The sequence below is a fragment of the Dasypus novemcinctus genome, chromosome 4, assembly GCF_030445035.2.
Source record: "Dasypus novemcinctus isolate mDasNov1 chromosome 4, mDasNov1.1.hap2, whole genome shotgun sequence".
Taxonomy (NCBI): domain Eukaryota; kingdom Metazoa; phylum Chordata; class Mammalia; order Cingulata; family Dasypodidae; genus Dasypus; species Dasypus novemcinctus.
The window spans coordinates 164,128,429-164,155,951 of NC_080676.1; the positions used below are offsets into that span (position 1 = coordinate 164,128,429).

At 55.0% G+C, this 27,523-nt stretch overlaps 1 protein-coding gene across 3 annotated transcripts in view; it reads left to right on the forward strand.

Annotated features, from left to right (window-relative positions):
• The window catches only part of SLC37A1 (solute carrier family 37 member 1), an 86,272-nt gene that overhangs the window by 40,258 nt on the left and 18,491 nt on the right, over positions 1-27,523 (forward strand). For 2 of the 3 annotated variants that reach the window (XM_058296287.2, XM_071214986.1), the window contains exons 2-10: positions 1,377-1,588; positions 4,033-4,114; positions 11,082-11,214; positions 11,889-11,967; positions 13,789-13,924; positions 15,344-15,420; positions 16,250-16,416; positions 19,788-19,822; positions 24,850-24,930. In XM_058296287.2, coding sequence (XP_058152270.1) covers positions 1,527-1,588; positions 4,033-4,114; positions 11,082-11,214; positions 11,889-11,967; positions 13,789-13,924; positions 15,344-15,420; positions 16,250-16,416; positions 19,788-19,822; positions 24,850-24,930 — 852 coding nt within the window. In that variant the 5' untranslated portion in view covers positions 1,377-1,526. Of the gene's footprint in view, positions 1-1,376; positions 1,589-4,032; positions 4,115-8,789; positions 8,915-9,068; positions 9,851-9,952; positions 11,215-11,888; positions 11,968-13,788; positions 13,925-15,343; positions 15,421-16,249; positions 16,417-19,787; positions 19,823-24,849; positions 24,931-27,523 lie in introns of those variants that run through there. The other variant, XM_071214987.1, reaches the window with a different exon arrangement.

The following is a 27,523-nucleotide window of genomic DNA, read 5'->3' on the forward strand; positions in this document are numbered from 1 at the left end:
CCAGCACCCAGACCACCCACCCAGCATCCAGGCCCCTACCCAGTGCCCAGGCCACCCTTCCAGCTCATAAGCCACCCATCCAGCTCCCTGGTCACCCACCCAGGGTCCAGTCCCCTACCCAGTGCCCAGGCTACCCACCCAGTGTCCAGGCCCTTACCTAGTGCCCAGGCCACCCACCCAGCATCCAGGCCCCTACCCAGTGCCCAGGCCACCCACCCAGCATCCAGGCCCCTACCCAGAGCCCAGGCCACCCACCCAGCATCCAGGCCCCTACCCAGCGCCCAGGCTACCCACCCAGCGTCCAGGCCCCTACCCAGCACCCAGGCCACCGCCCAGGCCACCCACCCAGCGTCCAGGCCCCTACCCAGCGCCCGGGCCACCACCCAGCGTCCAGGCCCCTACCCAGCACCCGGGCCACCCACCCAGCACCCAGGCCACCCACCCAGCATCCAGGCCCCTACCCAGCGCCCAGGCCACCCACCCAGTGTCCAGGCCCCTACCCAGCGCCCAGGCCACCCACCCAGCATCCAGGCCGCCCCTACCCAGCACCCGGGCCACCCACCCAGCACCCAGGCCACCCACCCAGCGTCCAGGCCCCTACCCAGCGCCCAGGCCACCCACCCAGCGTCCAGGCCCCTACCCAGCACCCGGGCCACCCACCCAGCACCCAGGCCACCCACCCAGCGTCCAGGCCCCTACCCAGTGCCCAGGCCACCCACCCAGGTCCAGGCCCCAGCCCAGTGCCCAGGCTGCCCTCCCAGCTCAGGCTGCCCTTCCAGGTCCTTCTCTAGGCCTTTGCCTGGGGCCTGGGCTTGGTGCTCGGGTCACTCTCCCTGCCTCCTGTGGTGGTCCCCTTGTCAGGACAGAGGACCTGGCAGGTGAGAGTTGGCATTCATTCCTCTACATTAGAGACACTTGGACTCAAATTGCAAAGGCACAGTTCACGGTTGTGTTGATTACCAGGCACCCAGGGTGGGCCTGGCTCCTCCGTGACGTTGTGGTGACAGCACCTGGCAGGCCCTGGTAACTGAGCAGGTGGCGTGCCCACCGGGCACACTGTGGCTTACTGGAAGACGACGTCATGCCCGCGGAGCCTCAGTGGTGGGGCGCCGAGTGGCTCTCTAGCTGCCTTCCAGATGCGGGTCAGCTGAGTTCCTCTGTCCACCTCCCAGACTCTGTGCAGGTCCTTGCAGCCCCCTCTGACAGCGCACCCCAAGAGCATGCGGTGCTTCTGCGCGCAGCTGCCAGCGCGGGAGCTCCCTGGGGCCTGGGAAGCCCCTCTTTATTCCGGGTTGGGGAACTCCCAGTGACAGCGCGTGGGGCTGGCAGCTGCCAGGGCTGGATCACCCGCCTCAGCTTCTCTCCTCTCCTCCTAGAGTGCTGAGACGGGGAGCGAGGTCCCCGGCACGGCCTGGCCGCACCTGTCCTGCCCCGGCTCTCGGGGACAGCGGGGAGAGCGCGCAGCGAGGCTTAGGCCTGCCTGGGAAGCGCCTTGTTTCGTGACCAGCTCGCTGTGGCCAGCGGTGATGCAGATGGCTCGACTCCCCGTCGGCATCCGCTTCCTCGTCTCCTTCTCAAGGGACCAGTGGTAAGTCGTGTGGCCCGCGCCTCCCAGGGCCCTGTATGTACGCGGGGTGCGTCCAGGCTGGGGCTCGAAAGCCTGCACTGCCCTCTGTGGCACTAGAGCCCTGCTAGGGTGACTGTGGCCTTAGGTTCTGCAGGGACAGTGTCTGGACACCCGCGTGGTCTTCAGTGGTGGTTCTCCCCGAGTCCCCGCAGAACAGTGACCCCGGCCACAGGCAGGATGCTGAGGGGGCTGCGGGTGAAACTCGCCTGTGGGTTCTGAGCTCCAGTGAGCGGCCTAAGGGCGTTAGCCTCCGAGAGAAGACGCCACCCAGCACACTTCGAGCTGGCACCGGCCTCAGGCTCGCAGCGTCCTTGCCGGGGACACGTCTTCTCGCCACGCCCTGGGAAGGGAGCAGAGGGCGGGAGCTGGCTCCCCGGGGAAGCCAGTCAGGAGTCAGGCTGACTTCTCCCCTTCCCAAGTCCTCTGTGACCCGGATGTGGAACTAAGGTCAGGGAAGAACTTGGAAGTAGGGGGCTAGGGTCTCGACATGCTCTGGGCCTCTGGGAGGATTCGGGGTTGCTGTGTAGCGTGGGCCTGTGTCCTCCCTGCTGGACACTCTCTCAGAGATCCCCGCTCCCTGCAGCCGGTCCTTTTCCCCACGTGGCCGCGGCCCCTGCTTCCCCTCGGAGTGCAGCCGCAGTGTCCAGGGGCTCGCGCCGCTCCCTCGCCGTTCCCCAGTGGCACGGGGCCTCCCTGGGGTTCTGGGGGTCTCACCAGCACGCCCACCGCACCCCAAGGACTCAGAGCCGTACCCCAGGTTCTCCTGTCATACTGTGATGGGGAGCACCTGGGGGTAACCCAGGGTGAGGACTCTGATCCTGCTGCCCGCCGAGATGGGAGAAGGGGACCGTGCACCCAAGAACTTGGTGCCCTGGGCTCCAAGGACTAGCGGTCCTGCCTCAGGGCCCGAGACCTCTCTACGCTGCACTCGCAGGCTGGTGGGGGAGGCAGTGGGTGTTAGCACAGTGCGTGTCATCCAGAGGACTCCGAGGCGCCACTGCCTGCAGAGGGACGTCCTCAGGAGCTCGGGGACAGGCCTGGGCTCTCATGTACACGCTGTGCCTCAGCCTCCTGTCTCCGGGCCTTTGGATGATTAGAGTCATTTTCTGTGGTTTCCCTTTTTCCTTATCTGGCCATTTGCATGGGCTTGGAGAGCAACAGGTCTAAAAAACGCTCAACATGGGTTTCCCTGATGAAGAAGAGAGCACTGGGGCGGTTCTTGATGCATTCTGCGAGCATGTATTGAGCACCGGGCAAGTCTGGTGTTCCCCTTCTCTGAGGTCAGATACTCCAGAGTTTGTAGGCATGATTCCCACAGCACCAGTGGGAATCCCTCCCTCCCTCCCTTTCTCCCTGTCGCTCTTTTTTCCTCTTTCCCTCCCTTCTTCCCTCCCTCTCTTCCTTCCTTTTAAAATTTCCCCACCTGAATATGGTCTCTATTAAAAAGAAAATTCTGGGAGAATTTGTGATGGCTCCCTGCTCCCCTTGGGGTCCCGTGCCTTCTTCACGAAGCTTCCACTGAGGAGGGGATCACCAGCCTAAACACCGACCCAGGCAGAGGAAGGGCTAAAGCTCGGGCACCGAGTGCCCAGGCCCCGCGTGGCCCCGAGGCTGCGGCAGGCTGCCTCCGGCTCTGGGCGTGCTCGGTCCGCCCAGGCAGCTATCGATTCACGCCAGCAGTTTGCAGAGTCCTTGGCCCTTTTAGGCCCGAAGCAGGCCGGGCTGGGGGCTCTTTGGGCCCCTTTCTTCATCTCTGCCCAAATACATTTCTCCCTACCTGTTTCGTCCCCTGAAGAAATATTTTTCCTTAGAGTGCATCACACTTTTAGACTGGAATTAACTTGTGCCTGCTTAGCATTTTCTTTTCTTCGTTCTCTCACACTCTTCCTTACTCACTCTTGAGCTCCTTTGCTCAATAACTGAGAGGAGCAGCAGGGCCTTAGGCCAGTGTTCCCTCATTCATAGCTTGTTGGCATCACTGAGTTTTTCTCATTGAGGCCAGTAAAATATTTATATTTCTGCCTTGCATGCATGCTTCCAAACAATCAACAATCGCATGTAAAGAAAATAGTTAAAAATAGATACAACCTCAGGTGCCCAGGACAACAGGCCACACACGAAACGTGGGGTTACTTTTGTTGTAAACAAAATAACCGTCCATCCTGTCTACTTGGTAAACACATGTACACCTTCTGAGTGTCAAATTTCTCCTCGAATAAAGTTTTTTAAAAATGTTTAAATAGTTTCCATTTGTACAAGACAAATGTGGCCAATGTTTTCATGCAACAGGGTAGCGATATGGGGTTGATATGGGACAGAATGAATTAGGTACAGCATAACAAAATCTAATGCATTCTTTCCATATCTTAGTTTCTGTCACCCTCTACCACTATTTTGTGTTTCAGGTACCGAGCCTTCATTTTTGTTTTGACGTTTTTGCTGTATGCAAGTTTTCACTTATCTCGAAAGCCCATCAGCATAGTCAAGGTAAGAGATCACAAAAAGCGCTCAATTTCTGGGTTGCGTGAGTCCCAGGTCAGGGACCTGTTCTTCCGCTGCAGAGCAGGAGGGGAGGGGAAGGCCGCTGGGCCGCGCAAGTAGAGCATGGTCGGATGACTGGAGAAAACAGATTTGTTTAGAAGTTACTTTGCTGCTTTGGTTCTTAGTTCCTCTTTTCTGAAAATAAAATCTTGAAAATGCTTTTTTAGGATTTATAATTTCAGAGATACAATCGTTACATTAGTTGACATTTCAGGATGCTAAGCCTAATTATGTATTAACTTGCTCTTGCTGGAATTTTGCCTCCAAATATAATCAAATGTACGTTGTTGCCCAAATGGCTTTAAATGTTCCAGTCTTGACCTAAGCGGGGCCGTGGGGGCGGTTCTCCCATTATTGGTAGAACGCTGAGCTGCTGCTCGCGCCGTGGGTGGCAGGAAGCTGGCAAGAGGCGTTCAGCTGAACCTGGAGAAATGAAGATTCAAGTAGACAAGGCTGTGTCACAACCAGTTAGAACTCGGAAAAAAGCAGGATCATCTTTTTTCCCCCATTGGAATTGCATCGCTTTAGCCCGTAGACTTGTTAACAGCCTTGAATGGCTTCTGACTCTACCGTAGAAGGAATAAGGAAAGGACCTGGTGCCAGAGAGCTGTTTTATGGTTCCATTGCCCTTTCTCTCCCTTTCCAGCAGTGGACAGGGAAACAGGCGCTTGGCGCCGCTTGGTTGAACTTTGTACGGCGCTGTCCCCACTCGCCTGCAGGTGGCTGAGCCCTGAGCAGCGGCTCCAGGGCTCTGGCCAGGGGGAGACGGGGCACACAGGCTGCTGCCCCTGGGGGCTATTGCTAAAGTTCCTCCACGGCAGGACTTTCCCATATCCTTCAGGTCTCGGACTTGAGGTGGCTTTGAGGTGACTGTGGCAAAATACTTGCAGACCATTACAGAATCGGGTTTTCAAAAGAGAGAGAAGGGGTGGGAGAAGAGGTGGTGGGCTTCCCCAACAGCCACCCCCTCGCAAGAGAGCGGGTCAGTACCAAGAACCTGGGGAGGCACAGGCAGCTCGTGGGAGAGGCAGGCCATGGAAATGGAAGAGGCCGTCGAAGAGGCCTTCGTTGCCCGGGCGTTGATGGACCCCGAGGCAGCAGCGGAGCCTTTGTGGGTTTCAGCGTTGACCGGTAGCAGTGGGATCTGGACTGTGAGGAAGGGGGGATGGCCATGCAGACAGGACAGGTGCCTTGAGTCCTAGAGGGTGGGGGGGCACCCCCTCAGACGCCGGCCATGGAGCTGAGAGCCTGTGTTGGGACAGCCATGGCGGCAAGGCATGCTGGCCTCTGGAGGACTTCTGGGGGTGGAGATGGCCGCGGCCGGTCGTCTGCCCTCACCTCCTTGTGCTGGAGGGCCCCTTGTCTGCTCTTGGGAAGAGCTTAGGCTGCAGGTGTCCCTGGACCCAGGGGCAAGCGGTGCCACCAACTGGAGGGCGTGTGCCCAGGCCCCTCAGACATGCTCCACGTCTAAGAAGAAAACAAAACCCTCAGAGGCAGGCTGAGAACAGCCAAGAGCTGGGACGGCTTGGGGTGGGAAACTTGGCTGTCTTGAAAGTTCCAATGCTCCCACCCAGTGCTGATATTTAAACATAATATGACCCCCATGAAAATCTCAGTAGTGCTTTTTCTAAAAAATGAATAAATTAATCTTAAAGTTTATATGAAAAAATGCCCAGGAATTACCAAGGCAAGTGTGAATAAGATAGCATTTTTTAGGTCACTGTTATCAAATGCCTGTAGAGGCACAGGAACAGACAAAGAGGTCAGGAAAATAGAGAATCTAGAATAGATGACAAAGATGATAAGAAAAGAATTATTTGATAAATGGTGTTGGCACAAGTCGTTATCCATCCAGAAGAGTAACACTGTCTCTCTGTCATACATTATAAAATATAAATTACAGGTGGATTAAGATTTAAATGTAAAAAACAAAAATCCATGGTTCAAATGATATTCATCTTAGGAGTATGAGTTTAGGAAACCCAAAGGAACAGTGAACCAAGAGTATGGATCACAGACAGCAGGGTATCCAGAGACATACATAAAGTATATTCAAGCTTACTAGTAGTCACAAGGTCAGAGTAACAGTATATCACTTATATCCAACAGCTGGCAAAGCATTTAAAAGAATGCCAGCCCCATTGCTGGCAGAGGTGGGAGGGGAGGACTCCCATCCACTGGTGATAGAAATAGGAAGTGTTACAACCTCTTGGAAAGCAATCTGGTAGCACCTGTTGAAATGTTTTTAAACGCAGGTCCTTCAGTACTACTCTAGGAGTCACTCCCATAAAAGCAGAAGCACCCATACTTAGGGATAGCTGTATTTGCATCTGTACTGCAGTATTGTAAGTAGTGACAAAAAAAGAAAAAGAAAACCTGGCTACCAGGTGAACCTAATGAGTAGGGGAAAGAGTGGGATGTGGTCAATTCCTATTATTAGATGTTTAACTACTAAAAAGCATTAGAGCCAAACCAGTTGACTCAGAAAGATTTCCAGGAGGAGTTTTGAGTGAGAAGAGCTAAGTGTATGCAAGCATATATAGTATGCTTCCATTTTTGAAAACTTGGACCAAAGACGGCCCCTGCGCCTTCCATTTCCGGCTTGAGAGCGGCGTATGTTCGCGCGCCCCTGCCTGTGAGTGTCCGGACTGTGGTCACGGGGTACTTGGCCAGCATCTGGCCTAGTTTGCCTTGACTTCCTGCGATGCTCTGGAAAGTTCTTTTAACCCAGAGCCTTGTAAAGGGAGAGTAAGGATTAGAGTAAATGAACCCACCCACCCCGATGAACGCTATAGGGTTTACTAAACATTCCATTCAGTGTAGAGTATGCATACATCCACCTGTGCATCCCAGGGCACACACACTCAACCCTCACGTCCCCGCAAGGGGGAGTGGAACCAACGGGCCTGCCCCCTCCTCGCCGGGGAGCGTGGTGCGAATCTCCCGCTCCCACTATCCTTGTGTCCCCCTCTGCGCCTTGTCACCTCCTGGCTCGCCGTCTGTGGCCTGGCTACTGCAGAGGACTGGAGGGGGAGCCGGGGCAGCCCAGGGACGCTCAGCAGTTGCTCCCCTGAAGAGCTTCGGGGTACAGTCTTCATGGAATGTGTGTTAGCGGAGTTACCATCTGCGCCTGAGGACGCACAGATCTGTGCACGTGTGCGACTTAAGGAGGCTCACCCTTTTCTAGTGGCGGCTGTGAAAACTGCCTGCGGCTAATCCGCTGATCCTGGAAGTGACTTCCTTTCTCTGCCTCATGGGGATGGAGGAGCGGGTCGGAGCCAGGAGACGGTGGAAGCCACCAGCTGCAATTAAAATAACCATCTGCTAGTGTGTTTACCACGTCGCCTTCTGCTTTTCCTTCCTGGGCACGTCCTAAGCATTTTTTCTAAGCTGCCAGGCTAACTCTTAATTGATCAGTTGTTTTTTTTAATCACTTTTTAATAACTGCTCAAAACTTGTTCAGAGTCACTCAGGTTAAAAAAAAAAAGTTGCAGCGAAAATCGCTTTTATGAAAGCAGATGTTCTCCCAGGGATCTGCTCTGCCACGTCCTCCATGTTTTCACAAGGTCGCAGCAGCCGTGGACTCCATGCCTCTCACTGAGGCAGCAGACTGGGAACCAGTTCACCTTGTGGGCTTCCCTCTGGCCAAGTCCTCTTAGTTTGATTCAGGGGCTCTTAACCTTTTTTGTTCCATGGACCCCTTTGTCAGTCAGATGAAAACCGCGGACCCCTTACTAAGTCCACACGGTATTGTATGTTATTTAATAAATAGATCACACTGCACCAACACATCCCCACAAGCATAATGTGTTTTTGCATTTAAATTCAAGCTCATGGCCCCTTGTTAAGAACCCCTGATTAATTCATTGTCCCCCAGATGCCAGGGTTGGGGGTAGAGCTCATTTAAATATAGTAATAAAATATAGCTGAAAACCGTCGTGTGCCTGTTTAAATATCCTCCAAGCACTTTGTGCTGGGGTAATGGCTTTCATGGCTTGTGTTGTAGTCCTTCGCCTGGACGATGACGGTTTTTACCATGTCTGGGGGAGGCTGGGAGAGGCAGGCTGAGAACTGCAGGGCCCCTTAGGCACGGAGCCCCCAGCCACCCCAGCCACCGAGTGCTTTCCAGCCCAGTGCCGGGAGAGGCGTCTCCACTTACAGCCGGTCCGTACAGCAACGCTGTGGTTGGTGTTCTGCTGCAGAGAGTTCACTGGACCTCGCCAGGGTCACAAGCCAGCTCCCGGGGCACAGGACTTATGGCCCAGGGGTCCCTGGCCACGGCCAGTGTGCTAGCTGTTTGCCCAACTCCCAGCATCACGTACAAACCAAAGCCAGAAACCCTTCTCTGCCATGTGGAAACTGAGGCATCATCCATCTTCCGTGTTTTCATGGGATGGGTCCCCAGGGAACCGTTTAATGAGGAAAGGGGGTGTGACTTCCGCCTTCGGCATCACTCTGGAGTCCTTTCCCCGCTTCCTCGGAAACTTGGCTGGCAACCCCATGATCACAGTCCTGAGGCAGGCTGCTTCTAGCCCGGAAGGGTCCTTGCCCCTCTGCCTGCGGCTGGCGTTAGGGAACAGGGAGTGAAAGCAGCGTCGTTCTGCCTCCTGCGTATGGCCAGGTGGAGCATGGACAGAGACCACCTGCTGACAGGAGAAGTGGAGCAGCGCACCCAGTCAGGTGTGGAAGGGAGTGCGCTGAGCCACAGCCCCTGCTCTCAGCCCGGGCCGAGTCGCCAGAGCCCAGGTGAGGCCACAGGAGGGGCCGAGAGGCGCTCCTGAGCGGTCGGGGGACGTGGTGGTGCCGGTTTGCCAAGGGCAGCATGAGCTCTGCTGAGGAAGGCTGTTGGGCAGGTGACCATTCTGAATTTGCGAAGCTCAGCCCCCGGCTTGTTCTTTAGGAAGACGATGACATCATCGCTTAACGGTCCCTGTTGATGACACAGCAGTGTGATGACAGAATATGACCCCTGCGGGCCCTGCCGGCCTCGCTGACCCGTGGCCATGTGCAGCCGGCTATGAAATCTGGAGGTGTCGGGCCAGGCTGACCACGGCCCTGGAAGGGCAGCCTTTCTGAAGTGACCCCCCCTCTGGCCACTCCCTCCTGGAGAGGCGGGTCGCTGGCCAAGGGACAAAAGTGGGCAGGACACCTAGCTGCTGCCAAGGGCTGGAGCTGGCACCTGGGGGAGCCCACTGGTAGCTCCTTGCCCAGCACACTGCGCCCTGCCTGGGGCGAGCCTTAGCACCCCCTTCCCTGGCCCTGCTCATAAAGGAGTTATAGCAGTTTGATATAATTGATGAATTCCAAAAAGAATATTGGATTATGTTTGTGATCTGTTCTGCACTTGGGCATGATTAAGTTATGACTGGGGCTTTGGATGGGCCACGTCATCAGGGCATTGAATCTCCACCCCTTGGTGGGTGGGGACTCACAGATAAAAGGCATGGCAAAGGACAGAGTTGAGGGTTTCTGATGTTGGAGTTTTGATGTTGGAGTTTGATGCTGAAGACTTAAGCTGGAGCTCTGGGAAGTCAGCACACAGAGGAAAGAGAAGCCAGCCCCAGGAAGGGAGGAACCTTACAGTCAGAGAAAAGCCAGCCCCAGGAACGTGGGAGCCCAGGAAGCCTGAACCCTGGCAGACGTCGGCAGCCATCTTGCTCCAACACGTGGAAATAGACTCTGGTGAGGGAAGTAACGTATGCTTTATGGCCTCATATCTGTAAGCTCCTACCCCAAATAAATACCCTTTATAAAAACCAACACATTTCTGGTATTTTCCACTAGCACCCCTTTGGCTGACTAATACAGACACCTCTGACCTGAGGCCACTGGAAGGGCACCCAGCCCTCTGAGGGACATCTCCCCAGCCATGAAGGACCCCTCCTTTGCACCCGCACTCACACCTGGGGGACGTTCATCTGAGCCCCGTGTACCGACAGACCTTTACTCCAGAGACTGCGCCGCCGAAGTCACATGGGAGCGAGAGGTTGCCTGAGGGCGCCTCCTTTCCCATCACAGGCTCAGGGTCCCTCTGTCGGCTGTGCCCCTGCCACGGTGTGCGCCCTCTGTCACACAGCACTTGGCTGGAAGAGCTCTGCTTGCACCCCTTGGCTGTCCTCCCGCCCTCCCCAGCAGGCCATGCCCCCGAGGACGGACAGCACCCCCTCCCCGCCCACCCACGCTGAGGGGCCGCAGCCCTGCCCTGAGGCCCCCGCGTCCCGGCCTCCGTGTCCTGCCCTGGTTTCCAGGTCCTCGGACACCGAGATGGGCTGGGCCCTCCTGCCCCAAAGCCTTCTCCTTTTATTGAGGTACGAACGGCACGCAGCCGCGCACCCAGACCTGGAGGGGGCAGGTGACAGGTGTTGACGTGCACACCCAGGCCATCTCCTGGACCGGGAGAAGACCCCTGCAGCCTCCCCCACAATATTGACACTTGTCACCATGGACTCCTTTTCCTATTCTTGAGCTTCATGGAAACAGAAACCACAGTTTGTCCTCCTTGGTGTCAGGCGCCTTGCGTTATGTTTGTTGGAGATGTCCCCATGGTTGTGCATGGCCCTAACGTGCTCTTTCTCATTGCTGCACAGTGTTCAGCTGCGTGAATCTGGCGTGATGTCTCCACTCTCCTGTTTCAGGGAAGCATCCAAGCGGGGGGTGCCTGCTTGGGGCGCCGATGAGTAGAGCTGCCACGGCCGTCTTTCCGTAGGTGGCCGCTTGGTGCTTGTTTTTGGGTGTACACCAGGGAAGGTCCTGCCTCGGCCCGAGCCTCAGCAGCGGGCACGCCCGGGGGCTTGCCCCGCGGGCACCTGCCTGAGGAGGCTGCTCAGAGAGGTGACTGCTTCCCTCCGCCCCACATGACCCTCACCGGCCTGCGCCTTTTCTCTCCTCGCCCCGTTCTCCCGGGACGCCCCAGGGTGAGCTCCACAAGTACTGTGCTGCTTCGCGGGACGATGGCATCAAGGCCAGCGGCCAGAGCAGACAGGCCGGCGACATCCCACCCCAGCCACACGCCGACAACGAGACGGACTGCGGCTGGGCCCCCTTTGGTGAGCTCCTTGTCAGTCTGCCTGCGAGCATGCCGTCCTTTTGGGGTCCCCCAGAAAAGGTGAGATGGCGGGAGAGGGCCAGCATTGCCCGGCTCTTCTGGCCTTGCTGGTTTGAGCTGCTCCGATGGCCTGAAAGCACATTTCCAGTGACAGCGCTCTGTCGGACGATGATCATGTCTCACTATCCATTGATGACGGAGCCGGGCGCAGAGGTGCTGCCTCCTAAAACAGGAGCCCCTGGCGGGGACATCTGCCAAAGATGGCTTGGGTTTCATGTTTGTCAGAACTGGACATTACGGCGTACAGAGCAGAAACCGGGGCACGGGAAGGGGAGAAGAGCCACAGGGGCCCGGCGTGGCCCGACGACCCCCTGCCAGCCTTGGAAGGCAAAGTGAATAAACCCAGGGTTCTCCGAGAGCGACGGGGGTTAAACTACTCAAAAGATGGCTCGTTAGTGACCATTTGCAAATGTGGTGGCTTCTGTTGCCCGTTGCCAAAAAGCTAAAGGGAAGATGCACCCCCATTTTTTCTACTCTCAAAACCACCCTTTTCCACCACTTGCCAGCACCTCAGCACACTGCCCAAGCTGGAGAAGGGCGTTGTGCTTCACTGTCCTGCCCCAGAGCAGGAGCTGGTGGGACTGAATGCTGCCGTTTGTCTCCCACCTGCTGTAGATAAGGCCAACTATCAGCAGCTGCTCGGGGCGCTGGACTACGCCTTCCTCTGTGCCTATGCCATCGGGATGTACCTGAGGTAGGTGTGCTGGGGTCCAAGACCCTTTGCCAGATGTCTGTCCAGTCAGCTTAGATGGTGTTGGAGGTGCTGGGTATGAGTAGGACTCGGACCCTGCTCCCAGGCAGCTCCCAGTGGCTCCCATGGCTCCAGGTGGCTCCCAAGTGGCTCCCAAGTGGCTCCCATGGCTCCTAGGTGGCTCCCTTGGCCCCCAGGTAGCTCCCACTGGCTCCCAAGTGGCTCCCAGGTGGCTCCCTTGGCTCCCAGGTAGCTCCCTTGGCCCCCATGTGGCTCCCTTGGCCCCCAGGTGGCCCCCAGGTAGCTCCCAGGTAGCTCCCTTGGCCCCCATGTGGCTCCCTTGGCCCCCAGGTGGCCCCCAGGTAGCTCCCAGGTGGCTCCCTTGGCTCCCATGTGGCCCCCAGGTAGCTCCCAGGTGGCTCCCTTGGACCCCAGGTGGCTCCCAGGTGGTTCCCATGGCTCCCATGGCTCCCAGTGGCTCCCAGTGGCTCCCTGCTTGAGTGAACCAGGGGGTTTTATCATTGCTTATTTATGGGCAGAGATCATTTTCATGGCGCTCCTCGCTGAGGGTCTGAAATGCCACCTAATGTGAAATCTGCAGCAGCTCAGGGCCCAAGCACAGGCACACTGCTGCGTCCAAGGGCCTTCTAGGGTGACAGAAGAGCACAGTGGCTGGTGGACTCAAGTGTGCAGTTACACTCCCACAGCAGGCGTCGTTTCATCTGGTGTGTCAGATAACATCAGTTGAAGGCACACAGCGTGCCTAGGAGTCTGATGGCAAGTGTGACGATGTCCCTCCCACCCCACTCCAGAAGACCTTTTCCTTAACAGTTCTGTGGAGAGGTCAGAAGTGGGTGCAATGTTGTGTAGCATCTCAGGAGCCGGCCGCCCGTGCTCAGCAGACCGCTGGCCCTGCCACTTGCTTTGTGACCTCAGGTGGCTCCCTAGCCGCACTGGGCCACTTTCCTAATTTCTGAAGTGGGCAAGTCAACACATAACACCTCTCCCAACTCTTGAATTTCCTGAGTCTCATCTGGTAGGTTTCTACCCAGCCGAGGACATTTGGCTGCTCCCTGAAATTGGAATGTTTATCATTTTAAATTACTTCTTTAACTGTTTAAAAGTAGTCACTCGTGTTTGATGCTGGTGGTAGAGCTCCATGAGGTCACCTTGGAAGGAAAAGCCCTTTGGTGCTTGGGTACTTTAGGTGAGAGACTAGGCTTTGGAGGCGGCTCCCCAAATGTTACAGAGGCGTGTTGGTCCAAAGGACCTTAGAGAAGCTACCAGTGTTTCTCACCTTTCCCTCAAGAAAATCTTCTGTGTGTTAAACAAAGAAGCAGTTTGCAGGGAGGAGGCCTGGGCAGAGCGGCTGGACATGGGCAGTCCAGAGCCCACCCAGCCAGGGCATCTGACCTGCTGGGCTGAGCGGCTGGCTCAAGTTCCCGAGGGACCCCTTTCCATGACATTTACCTGTGGTTCCACAGTCACAGTTTTAAGACGCTATGTACGCTTGCTGCATGTTGTTTGTGTAAAAGCAGGATTAACTGGCAGTGCAAGTTCTTGTTTTCTTCCGTTGCCAGCCGTCACCTATAAGTCGCAATGTTTGAGTTTCTTTATTTGAGAGGGATTTTTATGGGAAATAAAACATCTTACAGGATGTTGCCAAGTGCTGGGCCCTGGTAACTGAAGGCCGAGGTTCTGACACGGTCTTCCTGGGAATTGCGGCGCTCCTAGTTCTGAAAGCTCAGAAGGGCGCAAGAGCATCGCGGAAGCAATCGCTGGGGGAGTGGTTTTCTTATTTTCCTCTCTCCTCTTCTCCCCCAGTGGCATCATAGGGGAGCGCCTGCCCATTAGGTACTACCTGACCTGCGGGATGCTTGCCAGCGGGGCCTTCACGGCCCTCTTTGGATTAGGCTATTTCTACGATATTCACAGTTTTGGATTCTACGTGGTAGCTCAGGTAAGGGGGTGGGGCTTCCACATGCAGAGGGCGGGGCGTTTAAGTCATGTGACTCACCTCGCCCAGAGGGTCCTTGGCTGGTGGCGAGGCTGGGGCGGGGACCACACTGGCCAGAGCAGGCCATGCTGTCCCCAGAAGCCCCTCCTCTCTCTTCTGCCTGGGAGGGTCCCTGCGTTCCAGGCCTTGCCTCTTCAGGCATCCTGATGGTTGGGACCCCAAGCAGAGGCTCAGAACGCGAGGCCCTCATCCGTCTGGACTTGATGAGCTCGCGGTTCCATTGTGGGCCACTTTGAGCCCTCATGGGCGGGCTGTGGGTTGTGGGAAGGGTCGAAGGAGCGGATGACTTGGGAGCCACGGGCAGTGGGGTGGGCTGAGGCAGTCAGTGGGGGAAGGGGAAGAGCTGGGCGGTGCTAGTAGGGGTGACGGCCCGAAGCCAGGCCGTGCAGCCACCCTCAGGGCCCGGCCCCACTGCACCTGCTGCATCTGCCCATCCCAACACTTAAAATAATGCTGCTCGACTCTGGTTTTATGAGGCCTCTGAGGCATCCAGATAGCCCACTGCACGGTTCTAAAACAACAAAGCAAATTCTATTTGACTTTTCTTTTCATGAAGAAACGTTTTGCCATAACACTTGTAAAGTTTGGCTTTTTTATCACCAAAATAACTCACACTCTGGTGGTAATATAGATGAGTAAGGGCAAGGCAGACGGTCGCCCAGAATCCCAGCATGCCCCAGAATGAAGGCCCAGGACACAGCACAGGCCGGGCGGTTGCTCCGGGGCGTCAGGGAGCCGGGTCCTTCCAGAGGAGGCTCAGGCACCAGGCCTGTGCCAGGCAGGCCCACGGAGGTGCCTTGATGCTCGTGGGGCCGCTCGCTGACACAGCTCCTTGGCGCCTCGGAACTTAAACTTGACACTCACTAAGCAGAGAAATACTTCCTTCAGGCGCTAAGTCCAGGTTATGCTCATTTCAGAGAATAAATAACACCGGCTCCTGCTTCCTGCTATCGTCAGTAAAAAGAAAAAAAAGCAATTTATGAGCCATATTCCCGTACAATCCCATTTCTATGAGAAGAAAAATTCTCTTTTTGTCGAGATTTTAGACTGGAAGGTTGGCCCCGGGCCATCAGCAGGAGTTATTTCTTAGCCGTGGTCCCCGCCGGGGAGTAGTTCTCTCCTGGTAACATTTCTACAGGGGGCAGGTGCGCCTCTCATACTTTATATATGTTTACGTCAAGTGGTTCCACATGCATCTTGGCTGCTAAGGCTCCCATAAGGCAGGGTTTCGTGTGCTGCTCTGAGGGAGCCACAGCCCTGCTCCCACACCCGGAAGAACAGAAGAGGTGAGCCTGGGGCGCCCCGCGGAGGACGAGCGCGCACCGTGCGCAGCGCCCTGAGCGCCCGTGCGCTTCCTTGCAGATCATCAACGGGCTGGTGCAGACCACGGGCTGGCCCAGCGTGGTCACCTGCCTCGGCAACTGGTTCGGCAAAGGAAGGTGAGGCGCGGCCCTGCCTCCGAGGGCGTTGACGTGCTCAAAGGTTCTGACAATGAACCGCTGGGTTTTTAGTTTGTCCTTAGATGCATTGCAGAGGGAAAACAAGCCCTTAACATCTCAGTTCTGCCCTCTGCAGATGGTTGACATCACCAGGACTAAGGTTCTGGCCTTTGGCCATGCCCCTGGCCTGTGGGGTGGTGGAGCCCCCCTCCATGTGGGGGCGGCGGTGGGGCCCCTCACTGAGCAGCCGCAGCACAGGCCAGGGAGCTGGGGAGAAGGGTGGAGTCGGGGGTCTCGTCCCAGGTCAGCTGAGGCGGCATCTGCATGTCAGCCAGACCCCAGGTCATTTGAATGTACACATTCAAGTTCGAGAAGTCCCGCTCAGGTCACGAGTGGCGCTGAGCGCAGGGCAGGCAGCCGGGCCAGAGCTTCAGAGCCGGGGAGGGCGCTGGGCCGTGGGGAGTGCCGCCAGGCTGGCTTGGACGCCTCGTCCATCCGCCGGGCTCACGACCGCGAACCTGCGCTCAGGTGGAACTTCATCAAGCGCTGTGTTTCGATTGCTGGGACGCAAATCTAAACGTGGGCCTTATAAGAATTTCCAGAAAAGGCCTCTTCCCTCTTTTTAATTCCAGAAGAAAAGTGAGCTCTGGGAGAGGAATGTGGTTCTAAACCCTGAGGCAGGTAGAAGCCAGTCCCCCCGGGCTGCGCCGCCCTGCGCCGTGGAGGAGCGCGGGCGCCACTCATGTCTCCTGCGCACCAACTCCCATGCCGGGCGCCGTGGCGTCCTGCCCGCGGGCGCGCCACGCCGTCCCGTTTTCCCTCGTTGCAGGCGCGGCCTGATCATGGGCGTCTGGAACTCCCACACCTCCGTGGGCAACATCCTGGGCTCCTTGACGGCCGGCTACTGGGTGTCCACGTGCTGGGGCCTGTCCTTCGTCGTGCCCGGGGCCATCGTGGCGGCCATGGGGCTCGTGTGCTTCCTCTTCCTCATTGAACGTGAGTGCGCGGCCCTCGGGGTGGCCCCGCGGGGAGGGCCAGGGGCTCCCTTGTCCGGGGACCATGTCCCCAGCTCGCCCCTCCTCTCCTGGGCGCGCCTGTCGCTCCGTGTTTCCCGATCCCTGGACTAACCATGTGGAAATTCCCGCCTCCCTGCGCCCCCGCCCCCGAGCCCTGCCCCCAGCACCTCCCGCGCGCCCCCAGCTTCGGGCGAGCGCTGGTGGCCCCTCACGTGGGAGGCTCTGCCGCCTTCCAGCCAGCCCAGGGCCACGTTGCTGGGCTCCGGCGCCCCCACGCCAAGCAGGCGTGGCACCCGCTCGCCCCACTCCTGCTGCCACAGACGGAAGTGTCCCCGCCACCTAGTTTGCCTTCTGATAAGGCGTATCTTGGACAACATTGTAAAACGTGGCATGACAAAAGACTCGGGATTGTTTATCTTAATTAGGTAGTGTTCTACCCGAGAATCAGAGTCTTTGTTCCCTTCCAGATGCAGTACCAAGGCTTTAATTTAATTGAATGTGTAAGTAATTTTTAAAAGTAGAGAACTGGCAGGACAATTACACTAATAACACAGAAGCCGGTGCCGCCTCAGCTCTGACGCGCTGTGGTGCTCTAATTCCACGAGCTCTTCGGATGAATTCTATGTGGCAGTTAGTTCTCTGATTTAGCTGAAAGGGGTGGACAATCACGTGATACTCTTTAATCCCAGGTGAAGGTGCTTGAGGGCCAGGTATCTTCTGGCCTTGGCATCCAGGGCGCTTCCGCCTGGTATTCACAGCTCCCAGCTCCATCATCCAGGAGAGCACTGCATGTTCTGCTTAGCGTCTCACCTCCCATGTTCTTACTGCCAAGGCTAACCTTTCGTTTTTACTTCTTTAAACCTCCCTGCATAGAGCTGGGCAGGTTTGAGCCCCAAGGCCAGCTTTGCCTGGCGTTGAAGATGGCCGTGGACATCCAGCTGTGGAATTCACACACAGACCCGCGGGGTGGGCACCAAGTGAGGGCCCCAGAGCCGCCACTCAGCGCGCACGTTAACCGTTTTCCCTAGAGGTCGAGGGGACTTTTAATAACACGCCGCATCGCTGAGGGTGGAGGGTATTTGACTCCCTCACCAATGTGCCCGAGACTCGCTCTAGCTGCGCGTCTCTGGAGGGCAGGACAGGCCGCTCCTGGCACTGTCTTTGCTCTGTGCTCCAGCCCCCGGGGCCCTGCGCTGGCGGCCCTGCGCGCCCCGTGCGCCTCTGGAGCACAGTGCCGCCTCTTCTCTGGGCCCCGGCCCCACGTGCGTCCTGCCGAGGTGCAGGGCCCACTGCTGCCTTTCGCTGCCTTCCTCGGCTGGCAAGGGCCTTGACTCTGGCCTATGCAAGCGAGGGGGGGAGGATGCTGACGGACGACAAGCGGGGGTCTCCCGGGACCTTCCAGGCCAGCGTCACGCAGCCCGGTCGGCGCAGGTCGCCCCATCGCCCGCTCAGGCAGCATTCGCAAGAACGGCGGAGCTTGGAGTGCCCTCTCCTCCCCACGCAGCACCACGCCCACAGCTCCCGGGGTATGGGGGCGCAGGGAGGACGGTGCTGGGCTGGCTGCAGAGCAGGCCTCTCTGGGGCGGGGGCCCTGCCTGCCTGTTTCTGGTTTTCTGCTCGACTCCACAGGGAAACGTGGCCAGCCGGGGCTGATGGGAGGGACCCTGGGTGCCGTGGATGGGGTGGGGGGCTGTGGTGCTGAAGGCCAGACTGCAGGGTCAGCTCCCCTCTGGGTTCCTCCAGCACCAGTCCCAGCCTTTGGCCCGCTAGCGACTAGGCGCCAGGCCTTCAGGAGCCTCCTGCAGCGCCACCCTCCTCTTCTTCAGGGCCGCCCCCGTTCCTCCCCCTGCTCCCCCCGCCTGACTTCCTCCTGCCTTCCCCACACCTTGTGCTCCCCGGTGGGTCTCCCCGCAGGGGGCCTCTGGGGCGTGTGGGGCCCGGCCCCTTGCGCCTCTCCCTGAGACCTGCCTCTTCCTGCTCTCCCCTCCTGCCCCTGCCCAGTGGCCCCCATGCCTGGCTCATGGCCAATGGGTGCCTCCCAGGCCTGGCATCTCCCCGCCTGCCCGCTTCTGAGACCCCTCCTCGCCGCCCCTCCGCTGGGTGTCGGCCCCTCGGCGTCAGCTCCCTCCTGTGCCAACACCCCAGGTTGATTTCGTTTCCTGCATCGCAGCGGAGGCCAGCGTGCAGAACCCCCGGTGTCTGTGCTTTCCTCGCACGCCAAGATGTGTGCGTGGGGGCGGCGGGTGGCTGCCGGGTGTCGAATGCTTCCTGGGCGCCGCGGGCTGGTGCGGTTGTTAGTCCCTGAGTCTTCACCCCCAGACCCCAGAGGCACGGGGCACCCCCAGAGAGGGCCGAGTCTCGGGCGGTTGCGTGACCTGCCGCAGGTAAACGGCCCCCGAAGGGGGTGACCTGTGCAGTCCCACGAGGAGCCAGTGCTGCTGCTCACTCGCCCTCCACCGCGGGCTGTGGGCCTCTGGGGTCTGTGGGAGGTGCTCTGAGAGTCCACGTTTATTTTGTCTTTTCATTTAAGTGATAACCTTAAAAAAATAAGTACCATCTTGTCTTAGAGACTTCGAAAGATATTTTTATACAATAGGAGTTTGGGTCCTAAGCTGGTGTTTCTTGATCCTAGGTTCCTTGAGGTTAGGAAAATGTATCCTTGGAGGTCTGCGGGAATTTGTCTTTAAATAGCATCTGTCGGGGAGCGGATGTGGCTCAAGCGGTTGAGCACCTGCCCCCAACATGGGAGGTCCTGGCTTTAGTCCCCGGTGTCTCCTGAAAACAAATAAACAAACAACAAGGGAACAAATGAAAACACAAACCCGGGGGGCGCCGGTGAGCTCAGTGGTTGAGTCCCTGCTTTCCACATGTGAGGTCCTGGGTTCAACCCTCAGGACCTCCTAAAAAAAAAGCCTCTGTGCATTCCTCAAGTGTGGGAACACCACGCGTCAGTGTCCTCTCAGCTCTGTGACCACCACGTGCCTTCTCCTCCTGGGTAACGGGCAGTTGGCTGGTCTTCCAGGAAGCACGTCCCCCAGCCTCGTGGGCACCCACAGCCCTGGCCACAGCCCGTCAGGCCTGACTTCCACCCAGTCCAGATAACCCCGTGCCCCACTTGTCCTCTCGCTCGCTCCCACCCTCCTTTCTGGTCAAGGCCCACGTGTCGGTGGGAGAGGGCGTAGGCAGGCTCCCTCTGTCCCAGGCGTGCGCGCGAGCCTCCTTCCGCCCTGCCTGGCCCGAACGCAAGCTGCTTCCACGAAAGCCACAGAGAGTCTTTCTCTTCCCATTTAATGCCTGTACTGGCCGACAGGTTGAACAGCGGATGCCAAGTGCCCTTGCTTTGTGTTTCAGATCCGAAAGACCTCAGGCTCTCCAGCCGGCCCACGGTAAGCACGCTCTCGTCCCCTGTCACCTTCTAGAACAGCGGGCGGCTTGCCGGGTGCTCTGGGGCTGTCACCCACCCGGATGTGCAGTGTCAGTGTCGGGACGATGACACGAGGGCGGCCATGGTTGCCACCCTGAACACTGGCGGTTGGGGAAAGGGCTGACGGCAACGGCGAGCCCCACCCAGGCGGGTTGGAGCAGCCAGGCGCAGAACCTCAGTGCAGAACTTCTGTGTCAGGGGTGCCCAGAGGCGGGGGCTGGCCCACCTCCCGAGGAGGGGGACACCATGGCTCACCCTCGGGAGGTGTCATGGCGAGCTGATGCTGTTGCTGTAGATTGGGGACTGTGAGCCTCGGGGCGGCAGGTGCACCCGCACATGGAGCATGTGCCCTGCTCAGAAACACAGAAGCAATCAGTCGCACCTGCACGCCCAATCCGCCCCCTGCCTGCATCTGCCCACATGTCTCCTGCCTTCCTGGCGCTGCTATTAGCATGCCCACCTCCCCTCCCCCACTGCCCAAGGCGCCCTCCCCTCGGCACCCAGCCCCCTCGTGATGGTCGCACAACCCTGCAAACATCCTAAACACCGTTTCCTTGTACGTTTTAAATAGGTGAAAAGCATGGGATGTGAGTTACATCTTAATAAAGCTGTTACATTTAGAAACAAAAACAGTAACCCTTTATATCATAAAATAGCTGGTCTCTGCTCAGGCTTCCTGCTTGTGGGTAAATGTTTTATCCTTGTGTGTGGCTCAGGCTCCTGCAGGCCACGCCTTGCCCTGGGGTGATGTGCCTGTGAAGCCTCCTTGTTTTCATCTCCTGTTTGTTGAAGAAAACCTGCCCTTTGCCCTGTAGGGGCTCCTACCTTCTGGATTTTGCTGATTGCCTCCCTGCAGTGGTCTTAGCCACATTCCTCTTCCCCTGAATTTCCTACAAAAAGGAAACCTTGACCAGATTCAGACTTGATATTTCTAGTTAGGTGCTTTATTTTTAAAATTGTGATACCGTATATGTAGCATAAAATTTGCCATTTAAACCTTTTCCAATTGTACAAATCAGTGGCATTAATTACATTTACAGTATTGTGCTGCCATCACCACCTTCCCCTATGAAAACGTTTTTAAAAACCCCAAATAGAAACTCTTTATCCTTTAATCAATAGCTCCCCACTCCTCTTCCACCAAATCGGGGTATGGTAACTTCTAATCTCCGTCCTGTCTGTAAATTTGCGTATTCTAGATATTTCACGTAAGTGGAATCATGCAATGTTTGCTACTAACCATGATCTATTGTTTACAGTATGATTTACACTTTGCACCATATAATTTTATGGGTTTTGACAAAATGTGTAATGGCCTATATCTGTCATTGCAGTGCCATGCAGTACAATTCCAATGTCCCCAAAATGCCCCATATTGTACCTCTTCTTCCCTCTCCCTCCCCTCAGAACCTCTGGTGACCACTGCCTCTATATCAATGTTACAAATTCTCCCTTTGCTAGAATAATAATAAGTCTACTTTAGTCCATAGTTGCATTTCCCCCTTATGTTTGTTCATTTCTCAGTCTTGAGGATTTTAGGATGGTGATGCCCACTTTGTTTCTGATTGAGAGAGGTCTTAGATCCCATGGAGCAGATGGATAGAACTGCCTTGCTTGCAGTTGTGGATACTGTTTTTTGGGATGGGCATTGTCCATCATCATCCTTTTGTTAGTTGTCTTGATGAGTCTGATGAACTGGAGAGCAGGTGTTGGCTGCAACTCTGCTGAGATTCAGGGCTCAACCGGCATAGGAACAGACTGATGATTTACGTCTCTGGGACATACATTTAATGAGTATATTGTTAGTTATAGATTCACATAAAAGGGGCAGAAGAGGCATGTGTAGAGAAATTATAAATGAGTCTAACTCTGTTAAATTGGGGAGCATATATTCCAAAGTAAGGCCCACTGACAGGGTACTGAATTCCTGAGCTGTCTGCCCTGATTATAGTTTCTGGATATCTCTAGAGCCCTCAGGGGCCCCTCTGTTTGAGGCACTGTTTACTGTGGCAGTCAACAAGATCCTCCTGAGACAGGCTTAAGTGTAACTTCTGGAATGACCTCCTGACTCACTTTAAAATATCTTTTTTGTATTTAATATTGCCCCCTTTTGGGGCAATATTAAAAACTTTTTTGTATTTAATATTGTCCCCTTTTGGTCAAGGTCTTTTTCTAAATGCATCATTAGTTGGTGCTCAGTAATGATCCCTCAGTGCCAGGGAGGCTCATCCCTGTGAGTTATGTCCCAAGCTAAGGGGAAGGTAGTGAGTTTATATGCTGAGTTTCCTTTGCCTATTTTTTAATTGAGTTGTCTTTTTGTTGTTGAGTTGTACAAGTTCTTCATATATTCTGCTTATTATACCCTTATGAGATACATAGTTTCCAAATATTTTCTCCCATTTGTAGATTTTCTTTCCACTTTCTTAATAATGTCCTTTGGTGCACAAAGTTTTAAAATTTTGTCACTTTCACTCTAAGAATCTATTGCCTATGCAAGATCCTAAATATTTTCCCCTATGTTTTCTTCTAAGAATTTTAAGGTTTTATTTCTTTTATTTAGGCCTTTTATTTATGATTCATTAGTTTTTGTATATAATGTGAGGTAGGGGTCCACTTTCATTCTTTTGCATGTGGATATTCAGTTTTCCCAGCACCATTTGCTTCATTGAGTAGACTTGGCACACTTGTCAAAATTAATTGGCTGTAGATGTGTGGGTTCCAGTTAGTTTTTGCTTCAAATGAACTAAGACTAAGAAATATGCAACAGAGAATATTTAGTTTTTTTAAATTTGCCTAAAGTGTGAAGATACTAAATATCTCCCTTTATGCTAAATATCTCCCTTTATGCTTCTGACTTGTACTGTTGAAGAAGAGCTGTGGGCCTTTGTCCCTTTGCTTTGTATTTGTTTTCTGGCTATTCAAACCTAGGATCTCTGTACTGGGTGAACAGAATAGGGATTTTGCCAGAGTTGGGATTGCATTCAGCTGTGCACCCTATGGGAAAACCCATAAGCTGTGGCTGAACTAAGATGGAATGTGTTTGTTTCTTATGTTCAAGATCTGGAGGTAGCCAGCCCAGGGCTGGTATGTAGTCTCCAATGTCAGGGACCCAGGCTTCTCCTGTCTCTTCATACTACGTGTGTCTGTTGTACATAACTTCTGTCCCAAAGGTGCCTACCCTCCAAGTGATTAGAACAGTGGCTGGCACATGGTAGAAGCTAGTAATTATTTGTTAAACGAATGAGTGAATGAATAGCCTAAAAGGCTGCTAGCACTCCAGTCGTTACATCTGCATTCCAGCCAGCATTTAGGAGGAAGGGAAAAGGAAGCCCAGCTCTTCCCTAGAAACTCCTCACATCACCTCTGTTTACCTGACCACATGAGCCTGCCGGGGGTTTGCCCTGCTCCTGGCTGAAAAGCAGGGCCTCTGTCCACCTGGAAGACCCCTGGAATTCTGACTGTCTCTGCACAAGAGGGTGTGCCCGAGTGCTGGGGAGCAGGGGCGCACCCCTGTGGGTCACGGGTCCGCGTCACTGAAGCCCCTGCCGTGGCTGCCCAGCCCAGGCCTGGCGTCGCCTGCCTCGTGGGCTTGACCCGCTCCCCAGAGGCTGCAGGCGGTCTAGTGCAGAACGGAATGTTGTCATGTGTTCTGATAACATGGTCAGCATGTTTTTCTTTACTCTCCAGGTATCTTTTCAGGTAAATGCCTCTATATTGAAAGGGATGGGACCGCTTCCTAATCTGAAGAGAATTTAAGAAAGGCCCTGCCGCCCTGGGTTTCCAGCCTCCCGAGCTCTGGAGCTTCAGTTCTTGATCTCACTGGCAGCTTCAAATGCTGCCTTTTCTCTCAAAGCGAATCCAGAACTAGTGCCAGAGATTGAAACTGCCTGGGCATCTCTGAACCTTAGAAAGTGGCTTGTTAGGATTTAGACTAGTGTCTAATAAACAACATCTCTTTGAATATAGAATAAGGCAAAAAGAATTATTTTAAGAGAGGGTCTAGTCGACTATTTCATAGACAGGACTGAAATTCTACAGAGCATCAGAGAATGTAAAGCTTATTTTTGGTACCGCTAATTATCTTCGAAGGGGCTTTTGCATAGAGCCCTTTAGGAAGGATGAGCTGGAGACGGTGCCTTTATTTCTGCGTCTGTCCAGTGGGCGACTGAGACGACTGTTGAAATGACTTTTGAGGTTCTGCTGTGGAGCCCTGCCCGCCCTGCCCCGGGGCGGCTGCCACCTGGTGCCGTGGTTTAAGGCCTCAGTTGCCTTCCTGGACCCCTATTGTAGCCAAAGGCCTTTTTATATTTTTAATTTTTATTTTTTAAAGATACTTAGATTACATAAATGTTACATAAAAAGTATGGGGGATTCCTATATGCCCCACTCCCCGATCTCCCACATTTTCCCACATTAACATCCCTCATTAGTGGGGTATATTCATTGCAATTGATGAACACACTTTGGAGCATTTTCACTAAACACGGATTACAGTTTACACTGTAGTTTATACTCTCTCCCGCACAATTTTGTAAGTTACAACAAGATATATAATGGCCTGTGTCTGTCATTTCAGTGTCATTCAGGACAATTCCCAAGTTGCAAAAATGCCCCCATTTACACCTGTTTCCCCTCTCGCTGCCCTCAGAACCTCCAGTAGCCACTGCCTCCACATCAGTGATAGCTAAAGGCCTTTAAATGTCAAAAACATTTAAAAAGATATCAAAGCCTTCAGGAGAGATAGGTACCCTTAGTGGGAATTTTTCCTTTTCTATAAACCTGGGTCTTGGATCATTCTCCAGAAAAGGATTTTCTTTTCCCATTCTGTTCCATGAGGGTCTGGGGCCTGGAGGTGCCAGTGTTTTATTTTGTCCTTTGACTCCCATTTCCTGGGTCTTTGTGAAGAGAGCATCCTGGCCACAGTCAAGTTAGGTTTCACTCCTGGCTGCTGATTTGGTAATTGGTCTAATTAAAATCTTTTCTCCACAGCATTCAAAGGGCTATGAGAATGGTACAAACAGATTTAGACTCCAGAAGCAAATCTCAACCCAGGAAAAGAGCAAGCCTGCGGTAAGTTCCGTGAGTGCCACCCGCGAGACCCCGAGGGCCACACGGCCTCGGTCTGCGGGGCAGGGCGCCGCACTCAGCCACGGTTTTAAAGAGTTGCCTTTTTTCAGGAAATTTGAGTTTTCCTTTGTTAGATATTTTTGGATAGTAGGCTTGGTTTACCTTCAGTTTTTTAAAAAACTCAGCTGTGATATGTAAAGGCTGGGCTCTGAGCATCCAGGCGCCCCTGCTCTCGTGAGCACCCAGTCCAGCTGGCAGGAGGCCGGGCCGACAGCAGCAGAGACCTACGCCAAGTGACGCCGAGCTCCAGGAAGCCGTCCTCTCCCCCAGCGACGGGCGGCCCGGCCCTGCTACACACGGGCTGTTGGGGCAGGTGTCCCTCGGGAGCTGGCCTTCCAGGGGAGCTGTGGAGGAAGAGGGGGCGGAGCTGCAGGTCCCTGGGCCAAGAGGGAGCAGGGAGGCTGGGTGCAGCAGAGGAGCCCAGAATTCATGACGCGGGGCCCAGGAAAGGTGAGGGAGGAAGGGGGAGGTAGAAAGCCGCCTTCCCCCTGCTCTCTCCCTCTGCCCCCATCTTACAGATGAGGGGACTGAGGCACAGGGCCGCTGAGTCACCTGCCCGCCACCCCCAGCCCGTGGGGAGGCCGCGACACCAGCCTGGCAGCCTCCTCAGGGCCTGGGCCTTCACCTGCCCTCCCTGCCTCCCACCACACGGACTGTGCGGCCACGGGAGGCCTTTTCAGCTTTAGCTTATTTTTTGTTTTTTATGACGGATAAAATACAGAATTCCCATAGACCCTACTGTTACATTATTAACACCTTGCCTGAGTGGGGTACAGTTTTATAATTGATCGGATTTAGTTTTGTTTTTTTTTTTAAGATTTATTTTTTTCTTTCTTTCTCTCCTCCCCCCCGCCCCCATTGTCTGCTCTCTGTGTCCATTTGCTGTGTGTTCTTCTGTGTCCACTTGCATTCTTGTCAGCAGTACCGGTAATCTGTGTCTCTTTTTTGTTGTGTCATGCTCTCCCTGTGTGTGGCACCACTCCTGGGCAGGCTGTGCTTTTTTTTTTTCACGTGGGGCGGCTCTCCTTGTGGGGCGCGCTCCTTGTGTGCAAGACTCCCCTATGTGGGAGACACCCCTGCGTGGCACGGCACTCCTTGCACGCATCAGCACTGTGCGTGGGCCAGCTCACCACACGGGTCAGGAGGCCTGGGGTTTGAACCCTGGACTTCTCATGTGGTAGGCAGATACTCTATCCATAGAGCCAAATCTGCTTCCCTGGATTTAGTTTTAACCATTAAAACTAGGCTATTCTCTTTCCTTTTAAAATCAAATTATTCAAAGGATAAATGCACTAAACAAGCTTCTTCCATTTTTTTCTCCTCCTTTATTGCCTGGGGAAATTTAGTTGTGGTGTTTGGAATATTGGAAGAGGGGAAAATGCTGTCTTGACTTGGGCACCTTGGTCCTCGGGTTTAGAAGAAGTGTGGGCAGTGATCGTCCAACTGCAGCGCCTCAAACTCTCCGCTCACTTCTGAGTTTACCTTGGAAAGCCCAGGTCAGACCCAGTGTCTAGGTGGCTGGAGTCCCTCTGCTGTGGGTGGCTTCCCGCCTCCTGGGCCAAGGTCACGGGCCTCCTTCTGGGCAGCTGCTGACGAGCAACCTTGCCCTGTCTTCTGAGCGTAGCTTTCCCTTCCTTTCCTGGGCCTTCCATGAAGTCGACTGATGCCCACAAGAGGGCAGGTCTGCACTGAGGCCTCCAAGGTCCTCTGCCTGGCAGGTGCTGGCCCCAGGCACTGGGTGTCCACTTCCAGCCAGTCCCTCACAGAGGCCTCCCCACAGCCAGCTCGGCTGCGGCCTCTTGAGCTCACACTGATATTATCGTTTTCTTCTTCTTCTTCGTAATTTAACTACATTTTATTTTATTTTTTTTTAGATTTTTATTAATTTTTTTTTATTTCCCCCCCCCCCAGTTGTCTGTTCTCTGTGTCTATTTGCTTCATGTTCTTCTTTGTCCGCTTCTGTAGTTGTCAGTGGCACGGGAATCTGTGTTTCTGCTTTTGTTGCGTCATCTTGCTGTATCACCTCTCCGTGTGTGTGGCACCATTCCTGGGCAGGCTGCACTTGCTTTTGCGCTGGGTGGCTCTCCTTACGGGGCACACTCCTTGCGCGTGGAGCTCCCCCACGCGGGGGACACCCCTGCGTGGCACGGCACTCCTTGCGCACATCAGCACTGCGCATGGGCCAGCTCCACATGGGTCAAGGAGGCCCAGGGTTTGAACCGCGGACCTCCCATGTGGTAGACGGACGCCCTAACCACTGGGCCAAGTCCACTTCCCTTAACTACATTTTAAATCCAGCTTGTGTAGGTGGTAGTGAGATAAATACAATGAAGCCTGCTTGATTTCAGGGAAAGTTTGAAATACATAGAAACGTTCGTTTTCAATCCTTGAACTTCATAGTTGATTCAGCGAGAACGTGCTTGGGCTATCCTTGCTAGGTTTGAAACTCCAGCCTGAGTTACGGATCACTCTGCTGTAACAAACGTAAACTTTGCCCCCAGGGATGTCCAGAATATATGAATTCACAAAATATCAG